Consider the following 18745-nt stretch of genomic DNA (forward strand, 5'->3'; position numbering starts at 1 on the left):
GTGAAGGGAGTATGTGGTGGTCTGGCAGTGTTTTGGTGCTCAGTGGGGGTTTGTGTTGCTGTAGGTTGTGGTGTTTTGGTTTGATTTGTGTTTCCCAGACTAACAAGACTTAGGTGAGGAGGCTATAACACATACAGAGGCAGCAGTGATAGTGACCCAAGAGGTGGAAGACACAATGAAGATGACTGGATGTGGAAGCTGCGGCATGTACATGATCCTGGAGGGGGTACCTGAAAAGAGTTTCGTCTGCATGAAGGGCCGCCTGATAGAGCTGATGGAAGAAAAGATCCGAGGATTGGAGATGCAGATGGAAACTCTGGTTGAGTTTAGAAGGGGGTTCAAGCGGATGATGGAGCAGACACGAGGTGGCTGAAAGGAAAAGCTCAGACTTGCAGATGGAAGCAAGACCGAAGAACTCTGAGGGGAGACTGCTGGATGAGGAAAGTGAACAGTGGAAGCATGTGACTAAGAGAACCAAGTAGAGGAAAAGACGAACTAGTGAAGGAGCAATAGAGCTCAGGAACAGGTTTGCAGAGTTGGAAAATGAAGGGGCACAGCAGGTGGTTGCTGAAGGTGAGAGGGCAAGGAAGAAGAGAAGAGCAGCTAGTCCTGTAGGAAGAGGGGAAGTCAATGGAGATAACACCAAATATGAGCCCCAGGAGGATATGGGATGGGTCGCAGAGGATTGAAAGGGACAATAGGAATTGAGAGGACTTGCAGCCAGAGGGTACAGGGGATAGACTGGAGAATCGCACCATAACCAGGAAAAGGCAGGTCTACGTGATTGGGGACTCCTTACTGAGAAGAATAGACAGGCCTGTAACTAGAGCTGATCCAGAGAACAGAAGGGTGTGCTGTCTCCTGGGTGCTAAGATACAGGATGTGGACCTGAGGCTGAAGAGGATCCTAACGGGAGCAGGAAAGAATCCACTGATTGTCCTTCATGTGGGAACAAATGATGCAGCTAGATTCTTGTTAGAACATATCAAGGGAGACTGTGCCAGACTGGGGAAGACACTTAAGAAAATTGAGACCCAGGTGATCTTCAGTGGGATTCTGCCTGTTTCTAGAGAAGGGCAACAAAGGTGTGACAAGATTATGATGATCAATAGATGGCTCAGGCAGTGGTGCTATAAGGAGGGCTTTGGGATGTATGGCCACTGGAAAGCATTCATGGGCAGAGGACTGTTCTCTCGGGATGGACTTCACCTGAGTAGGGAGGGAAATGGACTTTTAGGATGGAGGCTGGCACAACTGATTAAGAGAGCTTTAAACTAGGAATTGGGGGGAGATGGTTGAGAGATGTCCAGGTAATCTCCACCCCGGATTTTAACGTTGAGAGGGAAGAAAACGAAGTAAGAAAGGATACAGGAGAATGGACATAAGGAGGAAGGGTAGTGTAGATACCCATCTAATGTCTGTGCCTAATCGGGTAAAGAATGTGAGAGAAGCCAAACAGCCAAAATTAAGATGTTTGTACACTGTGAGGAGCCTAGGTAACAAAATGGAGGAACTAGAGCTATTGGTGCAGGAAGTGAAACCGGATATTATAGGGATAACAGAAACATAGTGGAATAATAGTCATGACTGGAATACAGGTATTGAAGGGTATATGCTGTTTAGGAAAGACAGAAATAAAGGCATTGGTGGTGGAGTAGCATTGTATATCAATGATGAGGTAGACTGTAAAGAAATAAGAAGTGATGGAATGGATAAGACAGAGTCTGTCTGGGCAAAAATCACATTGGGGAAGAAAGCTACTAGAGCCTCCCCTGAGATAGTGCTTGGGATGTGCTATAGACCGCTGGGATCCGATTTGGATATGGCTAGAGACCTCTATAATGTTTTTAATGAAGTAAATACTAATGGGAATTGTGTGATCATGGGAGAGTTTAATTTCCCAGATATAGACTGGAGGACAAATGCTAGTAGTAGTAATAGGGCTCAGATTTTCCTAGATGCAATAGCTGATGGATTCCTTCACCAAGTAGTTGCTGAACCAACAAAAGGGGATGCCATTTTAGATTTGGTTTTGGTGAGTAGTCAGGACCTCATAGAAGAAATGGTTGTAGGGGACAACCTTGGTTCGAGTGATCATGAGCTAATGGAAGGATAAACAAAAATAGATCTGTGACTAGGGTTTTTTATTTCAAAAGGGCTAACTTTAAAACATTAAGGAAATTAGTTAGGGAAGTGGATTGGACTGAAGAACTTGGGGATCTAAAGGCGGAGGTGACCTGGATTTACTTCAAGTCAAGGTTGCAGAAACTATCAGAAGCCTGCATCCCAAGAAAGGGGAAAAAATTCATAGGCAGGAGTTGTAGACCAAGCTGGATGAGCAAGCATCTCAGAGAGGTGATTAAGAAAAAAGCAGAAAGCCTACAAGGAGTGGAGGATGGGAGGGATCAGAAGGAAAGCTACCTTATTGAGGTCAGAACATGTAGGGATAAAGTGAGAAAGGCCAAAAGCCATATAGAGTTGGACCTTGCAAAGGGAATTAAAACCAATAGTAAAAAGTTCTATAGCCATATAAATAAGAAAACAAAGAAAGAAGTGGGACTGCCAAACACTGAGGATGGAGTGGAGGTTAAGGATTAATTAGGCATGGCCCAATATCTAAACAAATACTTTGCTTCAATCTTTAATGAGGCTAATGAGGAGCTTAGGGATAATGGTAGGATGACAAATGGGAATGACGATATGGAGGTAGATATAATCACATCTGAGGTAGAAGCCAAACTCTAACAGTTTAATGGGACTAAATCGGGGGGCCCAGATAATCTTCATCCAAGAATATTAAAGGAACTGGCACATGAAATTGCAAGCCCATTAGCAAGAATTTTTAATGAATCTGTAAACTCAGGGGTTGTACCGTACGACTGGAGAATTGCTAACATAGTTCCTATTTTTAAGAAAGGGGGGAAAAATGTGATCCGGGTAACTATAGGCCTGTTAGTTTGACATCTGTAGTATGCAAGGTCTTGGGAAAAAAAATTTGAAGGAGAAAGTAGTTAAGGACATTGAGGTCAATGGTAATTAGGACAAAATACAACATGATTTTACAAAAGGTAGATCATGCCAAACCAACCTGATCTCCTTCTTTGAGAAGGTAACAGATATTTTAGATAAAGGAAACGCAGTGGATCTAATTTACCTCGATTTCAGTAAGGCATTTGATACGGTTCCACATGGGGAATTATTAGCTAAATTAGAAAAGATGGGGATCAATATGAAAATTGAAAGGTGGATAAGGAACTGGTTAAAGGGGAGACACTACAATGGGTCATACTGAAAGGTGAACTGTCAGGCTGGAAGGAGGTTACTAGTGGAGTTCCTCAGGGATCGGTTTTGGGACCAATCTTATTTAATCTTTTTATTACTGACCTTAGCACAAAAAGTGGGAATGTGCTAATAAAGTTTGCGGATGAGACAAAGCTGGAAGGTATTGCCAATAAAGAGAGGGATCGAGATATCCTACACGAAGATCTGGATGACCTTGTAAACTGGAGTAATAATAAAAGGATGAAATTTAATAGTGAAAAGTGCAAGGTCATGCATTTAGGGATTAATAACAAGAATTTTTGTTATAAACTAGGGACACATCACTTGGAAGTAACAGGAGGAGAAGGACCTCGGAGTATTGGTTGATCACAGGATGACTATGAGCCTCCAATGTGATATGGCTGTGAAAAAAGCTAATGCGGTCTTGGGATGCATCAGGCGAGGTATTTCCAGTAATAAGGAGGTGTTGGTACCATTATACAAGGCACTGGTGAGACCTCATCTGGAATATTGCGTGCAGTTCTGTTCTCCCATGTTTAAGAAGGATGAATTCAAACTGGAACAGGTACAGGGAAGTGCTACTAAGATGATCCGAGGAATGGAAAACCTGTCTTACGAAAGGAAACTCAAAGAGCTTGGCTTGTTTAGCCTAACCAAAAGAAGGCTGAGGGGAGATATGATTGTTCTCTATAAATATATCAGAGGGATAAATACCAGGGAGGGAGAGGAATTACTTAAGCTCAGTACCAATGTGGCCACAAGAACAAATGGATATAAACTTGCCATCAGGAAGTTTAGACTTGAAATTAGACAAAGGTTTCTAACGATCAGAGGAGTGAAGTTTTGGAATAGCCTTCCAAGGGGAGCAGTGGAGGCAAAAGACATATCTGGCTTCAAGCCTAAGCTTGATACGTTTATGGAAGGGATGGTATGATGGGATAGCCTAATTTTGGTAATTAATTGATCTTTGACTATTAGCGGTAAATATGCCTAATGGCCTGTGATGGGACACTAAATAGGGTGGAATCTGAGTTACTACAGAGAATTCTTTCCTGGGTGTCTGGTTGGTGAGTCTTTCCCACATGCTGAGGGTTTAGCTGATTGCCATATTTGGGGTCGGGAAGAAATTTTCCTCCAGGGCAGATTGGCAGAGTCCTTGGGGTTTTTTTGCCTTGCTCTGCAGCATGGGGCACGGGTCACTTTCTGGAGGATTCTCTGCACCTTGAAGTCTTTAAACCACAAGTTGAGGACTTCAGTAGCTCAGACATAGGTCAGGGGTTTGTTACAGGAGTGAGTGGGTGAGATTCTGTGGCCTGCATTGTGCAGGAGGTCAGACTAGAAGATCATAATGGTCTCTTCTGACTTTAAAGTCTATGGGTCTATGATAACAGTACGCTGCTTTCTGGAGCCACAACACCAGAAGTCTGTCCAATCTTAGTGACTTATCAAGTCATTAGGCAAGGATCCAGTGGTGATGGTTCATATTGGCACTAATGATACTGCAGCATGGGATATCTTGCAGATAGCAGATGACTTCAGGGAACTCAGAAGTGTGCCTAAGAAGAATGTCCAAACGATCTTCTGAGCCCCTTCTTGTCACATGAGCAAAGGAAGACCGAAGGTAAAAGATTCTAGAAGTGAGCCACTGGTTAAAATTAGTGTAGGGTAAGGGGGTTTGGTTTTTTGGAACATTGGTACCTCTTCTAATTAGGTGGAGGCCATCCAAACTACACAATCCCCTCTCCCCACAGCAAAGTGGACCAATCTCCTTGGGGACAGACTGTATAGAGTAATCAGGTGGTAGTTAAAGTAGTAACGCTGAGAACAAAAGTAATCAAGGAGCCAAAGGACATGAAGAGAAGAAATTCTTGACTATGCTATACACCAACACTAGGAGCCTGTGTAACAAATGAGGAATTGGAATTGCTCATTTATAAACATAAATTTGGTCTAATTGGTATTACTCAGTAACTGGTGGAATAACTTGCACAATTATAAAGTTAAAATCAATGGTTATAACCTATTTAGGAAGGATCAAATAGGCAAAAGAGGAGAGGTAGTGACACAGTATGTAAAACATGACAATACTTGTTTCCAAGTCACTGTTAGCTCAAAAGAAAATGCTATTGAATGCTTATGGTTCAATGTCTTAACAGAAAGCACAAGAGGAGTATTAGTTGGTGTTTGTTACAGACCATCACTGATAGTTTGCAGATGATACAAAAATTGGGGAGTGATAAATAATTAAAAGGATTGGTCACTGATTCAGAGTGATCTGGATTGCTTGGAAAACTGGGTGTGAACAAAATATGCAATTTAATAGGCTACATATAAATGTGTACATTTAGGAACAAAGAATGTAGGGCATACTTACAAGATGAGGGATTCTCTCCTGAGAAGCAGTGACTCTGAAAAAGATTTGGGGGTTGTGATGACTAATCAGCTGATCGTGAGCTCCCAGTGTGATGCTGTGACCAAAAAAGTTAATGCAATCTTGAGATGCATGAGCAAGGGAATCCTGAGTAGGACTAGAGCAGTTATTTTACCTCTATGTATTTGGCACCGGTGTGACTGCTGCTGGAATAATGTGTCCAGTTCTGGTGCCCATCGTTCAAGAACGATGTTAATACATTGGAGAGGGTTTAGAGAAGAGCCACGAGAATGATTAAAGGATGCCTGATATGATAGACTCAAGGAGATCGATCTATTTTGCTTAACACTTCAGTGGCTGGAATTTGAAGCTAGACCACTTCAGACTGGAAATAAGATGTACATTTTTAACAGTGCGGGTAATAATCATTGGGACAGTTTATCAAGGGTCATGATGAATTCTTCATCACAGACAATTTTTAGAAAAACATCCATTCTTGATTTTAAAAATATGCTCTAGGAATTATTTTGGGGAAGTTCTATGGCCTGTGTTCTACAGGAAGTCAGACTAGATGATCACTAAGGTTCCTTCTGGCCTTGGAATCTATGAATTAATAGTTCTGTATTTTCAAAAGTAGTCACTGTATTCTTGGTGATGCTTCTTCAAGTCCTCTTTTGTGTAGTGCAGTCAGTGGTTTGTGATCAGTTTCTGCTTTGAAGCTCCTACCATAGAAGGAGTTGTGACATTTTGTACACCATACCTAGCGTTTCTTTTTCAGTTTGTGCATACATCTCTGTTGCTGTCATAGCCCTAAATGCACATGAGACTGGCAACCAATCAGTTTGATGACATGGTAATAGTACAGCTTCAAGCCCTTCTTTGAATGCCTCTGTAGAGAATTTGATGTCCTGCAGTGGGTCAAAAAATTGCAGCACCGGAGCTGATGTCAGAATGTGCTTTAAATCATTGAACTCTCTTTTATGCTCTGGCATCCATACCCATTTGATGACCGAGACAGGGTATACCAGACCTGTTGAGGCCCCCTGCTGGAGGCCTTGTGGTCCTACCACACCTCACTCCAGTGAAGATAGGTCCTCCAGGCTCGCCTACAGACACTGCAGGGAAGCAACCAATCAGAGCGCAGCAGGCTCAGATAAAAGGAGGTGCAGGGCCTGAACAGGTTAATTCCTGTCTTGGACCAGAGGAATAAGAAAGCGTGCTCCTTGCTGGAGCTCAAGGGAGAACCAGAAGATGGGTTCTGGTGGCATTGGCATTCAGGGAGGAAGAAGAGGAGTTGAAAACTTCAGCCCAGAAGTAAGGATGATGAGGAAGGGGCTGTGTAGGAAGCAGCCCAGGGAATGCAGCAGGAGCAACTATTAATGGAATCAGTACGTAGCTGCTGTTTATAAGGTCCCTGGGTTCGGACCCGGAATAGTGGGTGGGTCTGGGTGCCCCCTGGCCAACCACTAGCATGTTGGCCAAAGCTCCAAGAAGGGGACAAGTTTCATTTAGAAGCCCAAGCACAGAGCTGGTATTTAAAGGGCTCAGGGATGAGGCTGAAGACCCTGCAGAGAGCCATTTGTTGGACTTTGTTACTCCAGAAGGGGACTGAACTTGAAGGAGTGACTTGGCTGGAGAGCAAAGGCAAAGAGTATCCTGGGAGAAAGCCCTGGGGGCACTGCTCTATACCAGGGCAGGCCAGACTTACAGCTAGCCCAGAGAGGAGCCACAGATACCAACAAAGGCACAGTGATAGTCCTTTTTGGACCTTTGTTTTTCCAGAAGAGGTTCATCCATTTTAAACATTGTGTGACTTAGCTGGAGGGATGAGCCATTGAACACACATCGGATTTGGGGGGCCGACAGGGGGCACCACGAGCAGAGAGAGAATGTGGGTTCATTATGTGATACAGCATGGCCAGAGAGCAGCAGGAGAGTGTTACAAGGGAGCCTTATTCCCTGTAAGGGGAAGAAAGTTTGTTATAGATTAACTAGAGCACCTGAAGCCAATTAGAGCACCTGCAGTCAGTCACATGATAAAAAACCCTGCTTCAATCAGACAGCGTGGGAGTTGGAGCAGAAAGGATTGGTATTGGAGCAGAGAACAGTTTGAAGGAGTTGGAGCAGAGAACAGTTTGAAGAGAAGCAGAGGAAAGTTTGGAGGAGTGCTGCGGTGGACTAAGAAGTCCAAGACCCTAGGTAAGGGGCACATAGCTTGTGCAGAGGGAGGGCAGGAAGCACCCCCCCCCCCAAGCTGAAGGGCAGGAGAGGGAAGTAGCCCAGGGGAAGGAACCGCCAGTTCAAGTGGTTCACCACTATCCTCAGGGCCCCAGGGCTGGGACCTGGAGTAGAGGGCGGGCCCAGGTCCCTCCCTCTCCACTCCCCTCCTCAAAGACACTAGTGGGGCAATTAATATTCCAAATCAGGGGCAAGAAATGGTGCCCTAAACCCCCCCCCAAAGAAGAGAAAGCACGAGACCCATCATAATAGTGCCGGCAATTTGCCACAATACCTAGCCGACAGGAAGTGCTCATGAGAGGCGAGTGTGCTCCGTCACAATGATCTTGTGAGGGAGATATCTTAGATGAGTTGTACAAGGTGTATAGTTAGTATGAATTTGCTGACATAATTCAACATGCCTAGCAACATTTGAATCCCCATTATATCTTCAGATCTCAACATGTTCAGTACTGCCTTAATCATTGATTCATCAGGCAGAATTCTTTTTGAGGTGAGTCTCTCTCCCAAGTATATTATTCCCATTGTTTGAAATTGACATTTGGTCACATTAAGGTTATTAGCTCTCGGTATTTCCTGATGTTCAATGGCAGTGCCGCTCCAAATTATGTCATCGATGTAGCCTTTCAGTCCTGTTCGGCCCTCTAGCATCTGGCTTGTTTCATGGCGAAATACTTTTGGAGCGGAATATATTCTGAAAAGCAGTCTCTGGAAGCAGTATCTGCCAAATGGTGTGTTGAAAGTGCAGATCTTTGAGCTCTCAGTGTCCAAGGGATCTGCCAAAATCCAGCTGATGCATCTAATTTGCTGAAGAATTTGGCTCCTACCATCTGGGACAACAGTTCATTTCTTGTGAGTAAGTGGATGTGTATTTTAGTTCAGTGCCCGAGGGCCAGTCCATATACAGTCATAGTCCCAGTTTTTCTGTACTGTTACCAAAGTGTGAACTTGCGTTGTACATTCTTCTATTCTCCAGATGATACCATTTGGTTTGTAGCTCTTTGTCTAGCCTCTTTCTTAAGTCTTGAGGAACATTTTGTGTAGTGTGTGCCACAGGTTCTGCATCTTCTCTTTACTGTATCTTGTATATTACTGGAAAGCACTCACCTCCTGAGAATAAACCGTCATATGAAATGATTAATACATTCATAACTGGTTCTATGTTGTTTTTCTGGCATACATCCTCTTTAACAAGACCAAGCACCTTACATGTGGGAAGGCCCAAGACACTTTGCTTTCCTCTGTGTACGATCACAAATTCTTGTTTATCATTTTCCCATTACATTTAAGTGTCTGTGTGCACTCACCCACCGCTGGAATTGTTCCTTCAGAATAGTCTTTCAGACACTTTTGACTTTTCCACTTTCATGTCCTCCCTACATTTCTCTATTTCACTTCCTGTTGTTCCATTTACATGTCTCAATGTCTGTCTTGGGCATGTCTTGGATGTCACATGTGCCAGCCATTTGTGCACATTTTAATTACCCAGTCTTTTGAGTTTTCTGACTCTTCGATTATTGTCTTAAGAGCAGCTCTTCCTCTTCACATGAGGAATCCCGTGTGCTTTACTGCTTTCTCTGCACATTTTAGCATAATGGTTGGGTTCACTGCAGTTTGTACATACTTGTCTGAATGCTAAGTGTTTCGTTGCTACATTGAATATTACATCACTGGATTTGTTTTCTGCTTTCCATGTTTCTATCCTTGGCCAATTTCTGAGAGCTTTTCCCTTGCAGGTTTAGCTATAGTAATTTGTCATGAGCTCTGTGCCTATCTGTAAGCTTTTTATTTGTGTTTCTGTTTGTTCTGCTGCTTGGTATGTACATAGTGCCCTTTCTAGCATCAGATCCATTGCCTAGTAACTGTTACATCACAAGACAATCTGGTCTGTAATGAGAGCTTTTTAATATTACAACACTGACTTTTTAGTTTTAAGCCTGACAGACTCCTCTATTGTTTCCCCTTCATTTTGTGTTCTCATCCTGAACATATATCTCTCATAAGTAATGTTTTTTCCCCTAGGGACATAATGATCCTCAAACACTTTCATTCTTTCTTCAAACCTTCTTTTCCACCACCACCATCTGTATAGGATGCATTGTGTACATTTAGGGCTTCTGTACCAGCTACCATACAATCTTTTGCTTATTCTCTGGTTTATTTGCCCCTGGAGCTTTCATATACCATTCAAATTGCTGTCTGAACCTTTTCCAAGCATAAGCAGAACTTTCCTTGATTTTTAGGGCTGGTGGGGAATTACTTGCAGTTGCATGGGCTCTGGAGTAGCCTTTGCAATGTGAACTCTCACTGGGTCTTCCAGCATGGTGTGCCTTCCACACCTGGTACAATGTAGTATCTGTCTGATGAGCAGAGTGGTGTCGAGGTAGACCCTTTATTAGGAACAAGAACTACACACAGAAAAGAGGTAACAAAACTTCCTACTGCTCTGTGTAGCTGCAGCCTGTGGCTGCCTTGCCCTGGGCTTCTTTTGTTTCTGCCCCAGCAGGAAGCGTGTCATTGGGGAAACCAGAGACTGCATTTAGCATGTAGAGGAAGCATTATATCTATATGCTTTCTAAGAGACTTACTGTATGGCTCAGGGAGGAACTGGGTGGTTGGGGTGGGTCTGGAAGAGGGACCTAGGTTGGTGGAATGGAGCTAGGGAGTGGAAAGCAGGGACTTTGGTGTGTCAGGAACCTGATGAGGAGGAATGGGAATGGAGGGAACCCAGACCCTGCCATGGGGTGGGGGGCACACAGCAACCTTTGCAAGGGAGAGACTACGCAGAAGCCTGGTATGAGGGGGCCGCACAGAAACTTCAGCATGGGTAGAGGGAAGAATGGGGCGCACAAAGGATCCCTGCCAGGGGTGGAAGAGAGGAATAGGGTTGCCTCACAGCCCCTGCCATGGAAGGGAATGGAGCACAATGGTATGGGGAGAGGAAAACACAAAACCACTGGCATGTGGCAGATGGGGGAATGAGGGGAACACACAGAGCTCTAGGCATGGGATGGGTGGGGGGAGTTTCAGGGAGTCTGTGAAACAGAGAGGGATGGGAGGGTGGCATACAGGGAGCTTGTGGGAGGGACTGGATTGATGCAAGGAGCTCCTGTTGGGTGCAATGCACTTGGCCTACAGAAGCTATGAACTGTGCAACCCCACACTGAGTACTGTATTTTGACCTGGTTATTGGAATATTTACTGAATGACTACATTGGATTAAATCAACAGGACTGTTGGGAAACAAACATGACTCGAGATAAGATATCCCTCAACAAACTCTTGGGAATTGTTACAAAACACCTGAGACAATGCACGGGCCTTTTGCTTTGATGCTCTAGGTTGGCCCCTGTAGAGCACACCAAACTGGGTTTGGGCATCAGGTCCAAGCATGTGAGCTGAGAGAACAAAGAGCTTTGTCTGCCTTTAAAGACAGCTCTTGCCCTAAGTCCCTCAAGGATGTGGTATGTCTACACTGCAGTGAAACATCTGCAGACCATGTCAGCTGAGTCGGACTCGAGGTGCTCAGACTACGGGGCGGTTTAATTGCAGTGTAGCCGTTTGGGGACCCTCTCCCACGTGAGAGAGGCCTGGGCTCCAGCCTGAGCCTGAACATCTACTGTGTAATTAAACTGCCCCGAAGCCTGAGCCCCACGAGCCCGAGTCAGCTGACCCAGGCCAGCCATGGGTGTTTAATTGTAGTGTAGACATATCCTAAGATTCCAGAGGTTGGGGTGTCTGAGAAGTTAGACATACTAGGTCTTCATGTTAAGGATGGTAGGACTTTAGGTAAGACAGGCTTGCACGTAGTTCTTGTGTTTTGTTTTTTTTTAAACTTTCTTATGTTATGCTTTGTTCCAGTGGTTAAGAATAAACAATATTTTGTTTTAAGAAGGCGATTTTGAGTCACAGTAATCCACTCGTCACAAGTTCCTTCAGGCAAGAACTGTAGGTACCGAACCCAGGCATACTTGTTTGGATAAGCATGGTTGATGTGCAGAGTAATGCACCCCAGGGAGAATCATGTGATTTCACCCCAGGAGAGTTGAAGGCACAAAGCCTGATACCTCGGGCGATGTGCTCAGAGAGACCAAAGCAGGGTTGGAAATGCAGCTAGCCCTGTAATTGTGACATCTGCCACAGAATGCGCCAGATTCTGCTACTTGTAATCGCCAGTGGGACTATTTGTAGAGCAAGGGTACTACCTCAGCATGATAAAGGTTTCAGAATCCCATCATACATCCTATTTGTCACATTTTCAAGAGTAATTTATAAATTTTTGGACTTGAACACTTTAGTCATATCCAGGAATTCTCTCCAATGTGGTGTAAAGCTATTGATCATGCCCACTGCTGGAGAGTCGTTTTGTTGTTTTCTCTGGGTGAAATTCACCGTTGTGCAGAGAGCTTCACAAAAGGCTTGAGCCCTTCTTTGAAGATTTATGTAGTGCATAGGCCTTGTTCATGCTCTCTAAACTGAAAGGGTGAATTTTACCAACTAGGGTTTTGGGCAAAGGCAAATAACTGCTTAAAAATTAAATACTGTATTTTTGGGGAATTTGGTATTATGGTTTCCTGCAAATGGTTGCTGTATGCGGCTGTGCCTTTTGTGCATTCATAATATCTCTGAGGTGTAAAAAATATTTCCCTTCTTTGAAATATTTTAATATGTTTTGCAGCTTGGCTTAGAAAAAGAAGAAAGGATCCACCCACAATGGAGGTAAGAGCTGCACTGCCTTGTCAATTGTAAATCCAGTTTAACTAGACCTATTAGTTTTCTTGGACTGATCTGTCAAATCATTTTAGAGAGAGAATGTAAATAGTGCTGCCTGCCTATTTTGTTTTATGTAAATGATATACAGTAGAGATATAAACTCTTTTAGAATTTTATAGTACAGTGTTAATGTCAGGGTGTGGAAGTAGAAATGAAATTCCTGAGTTGTTATATATCTGTTTCTTACATAGAATTTCTCAGAATTAAGTTACATTGTGATGTCGGGATAAGTAATTGTGGTCATTCAGAAACGTCTAAATAAGTGAATTCCAAAATGGTTATTATGAATAATTTTTATAAAAAAATCAGACCCTCTATATCCTAGTATGGTTTTTTTCATGCCAAATGACATTAAAGTGCAGGCTTCAAAGCCAATTGCCAGCATATTCATGAGAACAGAAAAAGATATTGCATTAACATTTTACAATGCTAATGAGATGGGCTTTTTGCAGTCCTGACTTTTTTTCAAAAGTGCTTTCTAATGGAATAAAGCTGTGAAATATTGCTTACTCTTTCATACTGACAAATGTGCAAAGAATGAAACAATTCTGACTGTTAAGGCCAGAAAAAACAAACCTGAATTTGACACACAGTTTTATTAAAACCCAGCACTTAGCAATGAAACTATAGACTTAAAAATGAGTAATCACTAAAGGCTCAATCCAAACAGACTGTGTCATTAAGTTGAGCTCTGTTGACTTCAGTGACGCTATGTTGTTGTACATTAGCTGAGGATCTGGCCCTATATCTGTGACCTCCTGAACTGCACAACCTAGCAGGTTACCCACCTTGGCTGCACATTAAGGTGACGTATACAGGGTAATACTCAGCCTGTCATTTTTACACACCAGCATTTTTTCATGAGGCACGGAATTATAGAAATGAGCTCTCACCTGCTATGCAACTCTTTCTATTGGTGTCTCTTCTACTTTCCCTTCCCCACTCCTCACTGGAGTTATCCAGGCAATGGGGCCTGCAGTAAACCCGTAAGTGGAACTAAAATGGAGTTAAGCCTGTGTTCCAGAGGCTGTTGAGGACCTTAAAACAAAAATGCTTGTGCAAAGGGTACATCTTTGCTCAAACCCCTCCCTCTCTAGTCACTGAAGAAATGGGAGTGCTTCTCTCTCCATTCTTTCTGCTGGGGCTCCATAGATCAAAGCGCTGTTGGGAGCAGAGAGGGAGTCTTCAGACCACTGGGCTCTCTCTCTTCTCCCTGGCTGAGCTTAGGTCAGCATCAACTAAATGTCAACTTGAATCATGGTGTCCTGTCAGTATTTCTTTCCTTGCTGAGAATATACGTCCTGTGGTACTGGGACATCAGAGATGTTGAGTGTCGCCCAATATCACTTCCATAAGTCAGATTGCCATGCTTGTTGGGCTGGGTAGGGTCTGAGACTATGCCCCTGAGAAGCAGGATTAGTGTGTGTAGCCATGTTCTTTTGGAACTGGTGTTGTTAAGGCTGCTTCTGGATGGGGAAGTGTGGGGGGTTGGGGCAGTGGCCAGTACCCCTTCAGAACAGGGAGCAAGCATCCCTTGCAGATGAGCAGCTATGGAGGCACATTTGGATCATTAGACCCGTAAATATATCACATTGTAGATGAAGTGAGCTGAGGAGGATGAAAGATTATTGGAAGTAATGGTGCATTCAGTCATAGAACTACTCATGCCTTCAACTTCATGAGGTTTATTAGGGTCCAAAAATTATTTAGCAGCTAAGTACTGTACCTGCAGGGCTGTACATTGACCTTATCAGAGAAGAAATGATAAACCGGGAATCTGAATAGTAGTTATTTTTTGTGGAACTAATCCCTAAGGTAGTTTTTCCCCCTGTATGTAATATAAGTGAAACTAATACACATATATTAAAAACAATCAAACAGACTGAAAATAGCATTATTATAATATATACAGCATGTGCAAAATATATGATGGTATGGGATAATGATTTTTTTCAGCATTCAGATGGGATGATATACATAATCCACTTGCCCTGATAGTCTTTATACCACAAGACACCATATATTTTATTTACACACTCACACTCACTCTCTTTCTCTCTCTCTCTCTCTCTTTTTCGATTGGAAATTTTTCTGTTTTCCCACAATGTACTGATAGAGTTAGTGTTTTATCTACAGTAATCCCTAGATATCTCTGCTGGTTTGTATTCTGTATTATACTCCCTTTTTGACAATAATGTTGATATGGTAACTGCTCTTTGACAGGTATGGAACTGGGGAATATTTGTGACCATATTTCATATTGAAACTGTTGTATAACAAGTCTCCTTGTCACTCTCACTCCAGGAGAAAGATGTGAGAAAATCTCCTCAAAAGGCTGTAGAGCACACAAATGTTGAGTTTCATGTCTTTGACATTGCACTGTTATGCATTTTGTGACGCTGCATCATGACACAGTGCAAATACTACACTTCCTGAAGCTTAAGGAACTAGAGCTCTACCTCTGCTGTTTTGGTAGGAAACAGCTGTACCCTGGCGAATCCCTGCCTATTTTATCCATTGACCTTCTCTTTAGCCCCTTACCCATCCTTCCTTGCCCCTTTTTCCTCCTACCCCAACTCTAACATATATTGTCCTTTCTCTTCATTTCCCCTCCTCCACTCTGCCCTATTGGCCTCCTGTTTCCCTTTCTCTTTCATCGTAGACTTTATCCAGCAAAACTTTACTTGAGGTGGTTGTGAACAACAGAGCTAGGAGACATGATACTGACCATGGCTTTGTGGTCAGCATAGACCAGCAAAAATAGCGTTCAGCATCACATCAATGTTTAATCACTTACTGACGTGCTGCTAAACCTGATTTGTCCAGCTCTACACTGATCATTAAGCTGTGGTCAGCATCAAGTCAGCTAACTGTATTGTTCAGAACCGTGTTCAAACATGATGCACATTTTATAGCACAAACAAGGCCTTTATTCCTTTCATTCTTCGCCCTCCTCTTTAGCTTTGTCACCATGCGCTCAACAAATCTTCATCATAATGCTTTAACTCAGTCCCTTATGGGCTGTAACGCATAAGGAATTTAATTGATATTCATCTGTTGGTGTAGTCACTAGATTTAGCAGCAAAGAGTCCTGTGGCACCTTATAGATTAACAGACGTATTGGAGCATGAGCTTTCGTGAGTGAATACCCACTTCGTCAGACGGGTATTCACCCACGAAAGCTCATGCTCCAATACGTCTGTTAGTCTATAAGGTGCCACAGGACTTAGTCTGGATCTGTAAAAGCAGCAAACACAGCCACCCCTCTGATACTTCACTAGATTTAGTTTTTCTTATAGTGGAATCCTGCAATAGTAATTTCTATTGGATAACTACTTGTTCAGCTTTAAGGTACTTCACATACTTAGTTATTTTTATTCCCCTTTTCCCCTTTTTTTTTGGAGGACAGTTACTTAGAACAACACCCCGTTTGCTTGGCAAGTCAAAACCCAAGAACATTTTTGTCCTGTTAATTATGTCTAATCTGGGCAGTGATGGAAAGAATGTCAGTAGTTCAGAGCCTGGGGTTTTACAAAGTAACCCTCTGGGATGCTGAGCCACAGTCGGTTGCCTTTTGATTTTATTCCAACATGAAATATACCAGATCTCTTACTTAACTCATTTATAAGGTTGGTGATAAAACACAGCTTGGTCTGCATTCATTTGCAAAGTAATCTGGTGTTAAGACTACAGTATTCCTATGGTAATGAGACTCCATTTAGATAGAGACTTTGGGCCATATCCTCAGCTGGTATAAATCACCGTATACATCATTTTATACCACCTAACGATCTGGTTTCAGATAGCTATATCATTGCATCCTAAAGACAGTAACACATTGTGTATGTATGGACATATACCGTATAGTCTGTTCAGACAAAGTTACAGTTACACTGAAATGTTCCTCAACTATTATAAAGGACATAATAAATTAAACCCTTACCAATAGAACAAGAGATGAATGAGTAAATATCTTGGAACATTCTGAAATTAGGCAGTGCCCATCTCTTAACTATAGATACAGGCACTAGAGGTGAGCATTGACCTTTCCAGACAAATAAAAAGACAAGTCTCTGTCCTGAGGGACTTATAGTCCAAATTAATCAGAATATTTTAAAGTCTACAGAAGTTTCAACTTTAAATCAAGTGCTATTCTGTCAAAGAGATCTGGTAAATTATCACATTACATGCAAATCATCTTATCTGATAAGTGTTTGGGCTGCCCTAAATCTTTGATGGGTTACCAAGGTTACACCGGTGGAGTATTGTTGTAATACTGTTGGGCCTACAGATTTACCCTGATTGTGAGTTGAACTATAAAAAGTGAGTCTAAGTTCATATAATGCCATAATAACCTATAATAACAAATGTAAATAGGGACAGGTGCAAGAAAATCAGACAGAAAACTTAAATTAGTCTAAACAAAAAAGCCTATTGATATAACTCCTGGACACTGTTGAGATTGCTTGGTAAATAAGAAAATGTGAGTCCAAAAATTAATGAACCAAAATTAGTGTGTAAAATACTAGGCTTAATCGGTGGACCGAATAGTGAGGGAATGGGCCATTTAACCCACTCCACTCCCTTTTTGGGTCCTTACAAAAAGATTATTTGGTGGGGGAAGTGGGAAATAAGAACCACAGATGGGGACTACTGGAGCAAACTTGATCATCATAGCTGCCACCTCCACCATCTTCCTGGACCCTGCACTTTGTCATCCTGATCCTGAGAGAGATCCTGACACCAGGCCAGAGATAGACCAGATGACATTTCCACTTCTACTGGTACTGGCTAAATCCCAAAAACCACCTGTAATAAAATGGGATTGTACTTCAACAACAACAGCTCCAGCCCAACTCAACTAACTTCTTCTCTCTTTCCTGGAAAGACACTTATTAACATCTTTAATATCCTCTAACAGACTGTCAGACAAGGGGATTTTCCTTCTAAAGACTCTTTCCAGCTAATGGGAAAGGGAACAAAGAATGTTCTTGGGTTTTTAATAAAAGCCTATTTAATATTTTATATTTGAAATTTTTAACTGTTTTTCCTTTTCTTTATCTTTAATAAAAAGTTAAAAGGATGTTTAATGTTTGCGCCATCGTACTAAGCAGGCTAAGATCTCTGTATACTAAACCCTGGGCCTTGTTTAACACTGTTTAAAACAAGAAATTGTTTTCAAAGTTAGTTTAAAACAAAAGTTTGTTTTTAAAATTCTTAGATGTGTTAGGCTTGTTTAAAATGAGTGTGCAAAAAAGTTAATATTTTTTATTTAAAAAGAGGGGTTTACAATTGTTATAAAGTTTTTTTAGCAAATGCTTTATTTTTTCTTTTATTTCAGAGTTTGTACTTTCTGTAATTAGTAATTTTAAGTTCAATACAAATATTTTTAAAAGGCAAAAAATAATAAAAAAAGAAAGGTTAAGTTGCTAAACAATTTTTTACTAAAATGACCTCTTAACCCTCTTATTAACCAAATGCCATTTTAATTCGGAGATGCTACAGCATTAACTGTAAATTAAATCTCAAACCACCGAAACCAAGGGCTTTTACAATACAAAACTTTTTGGTAATTTTTCTAATCGTTTTATTTTTGCAAGCTTTTTTTCCCCTCCCTTGTCGTTTTTACCACCTCCAGGTGTTGCAAATGGCTCCCGAATGCAAAAGTGGTTGCAAAAGAACTTTTTGTTGGCTTTGGTAAAAATGCCATCAGGGCTGAAGTGTTTGTTTTTCCTCCAAGTGAGCAAGCATAACCACTATTGCATAATGTTTTTATGGTTTGTGTAAATATACAACTTTAATTGTGCAAGCAGAAGAGGAGAGGGAAGTTTTTGCCATCTTTACCCATTCAGGATGTAGAGCCGAAAAAGTAATAAAAGCTAGTTTGTTCTTAAATATATTACAAACATATACCGGCAGCAAAGTTTTGTGTTTTATCAACAAATGAAGTTCTTAAGCTTTGTTAACACCACCACCACCTCTCCCAGCTCCATCTAAATCCCAAACACCACCTAAAACAAAATCAGACTTTAACAGCTTCAGCCCATCTCAACTAACTTGTTCTCTTCCCTCCAGAAACCA

The 18745-nt window shown here is 42.0% G+C and overlaps 1 protein-coding gene across 2 annotated transcripts in view; it reads left to right on the forward strand.

Moving 5' to 3' along the window:
• Window positions 1–18745, forward strand: part of NDUFAF2 (NADH:ubiquinone oxidoreductase complex assembly factor 2) — a 123307-nt gene that overhangs the window by 85602 nt on the left and 18960 nt on the right. For both annotated transcript variants that reach the window (XM_039543193.1, XM_039543194.1), the window contains one exon: window positions 12570–12610. In XM_039543193.1, the coding sequence (XP_039399127.1) occupies window positions 12570–12610 (41 nt within the window). The remainder of the gene's footprint in view (window positions 1–12569; window positions 12611–18745) is intronic.

The sequence above is a fragment of the Mauremys reevesii genome, linkage group 6 (genome assembly GCF_016161935.1).
Source record: "Mauremys reevesii isolate NIE-2019 linkage group 6, ASM1616193v1, whole genome shotgun sequence".
In the NCBI taxonomy this organism is placed as follows: domain Eukaryota; kingdom Metazoa; phylum Chordata; order Testudines; family Geoemydidae; genus Mauremys; species Mauremys reevesii.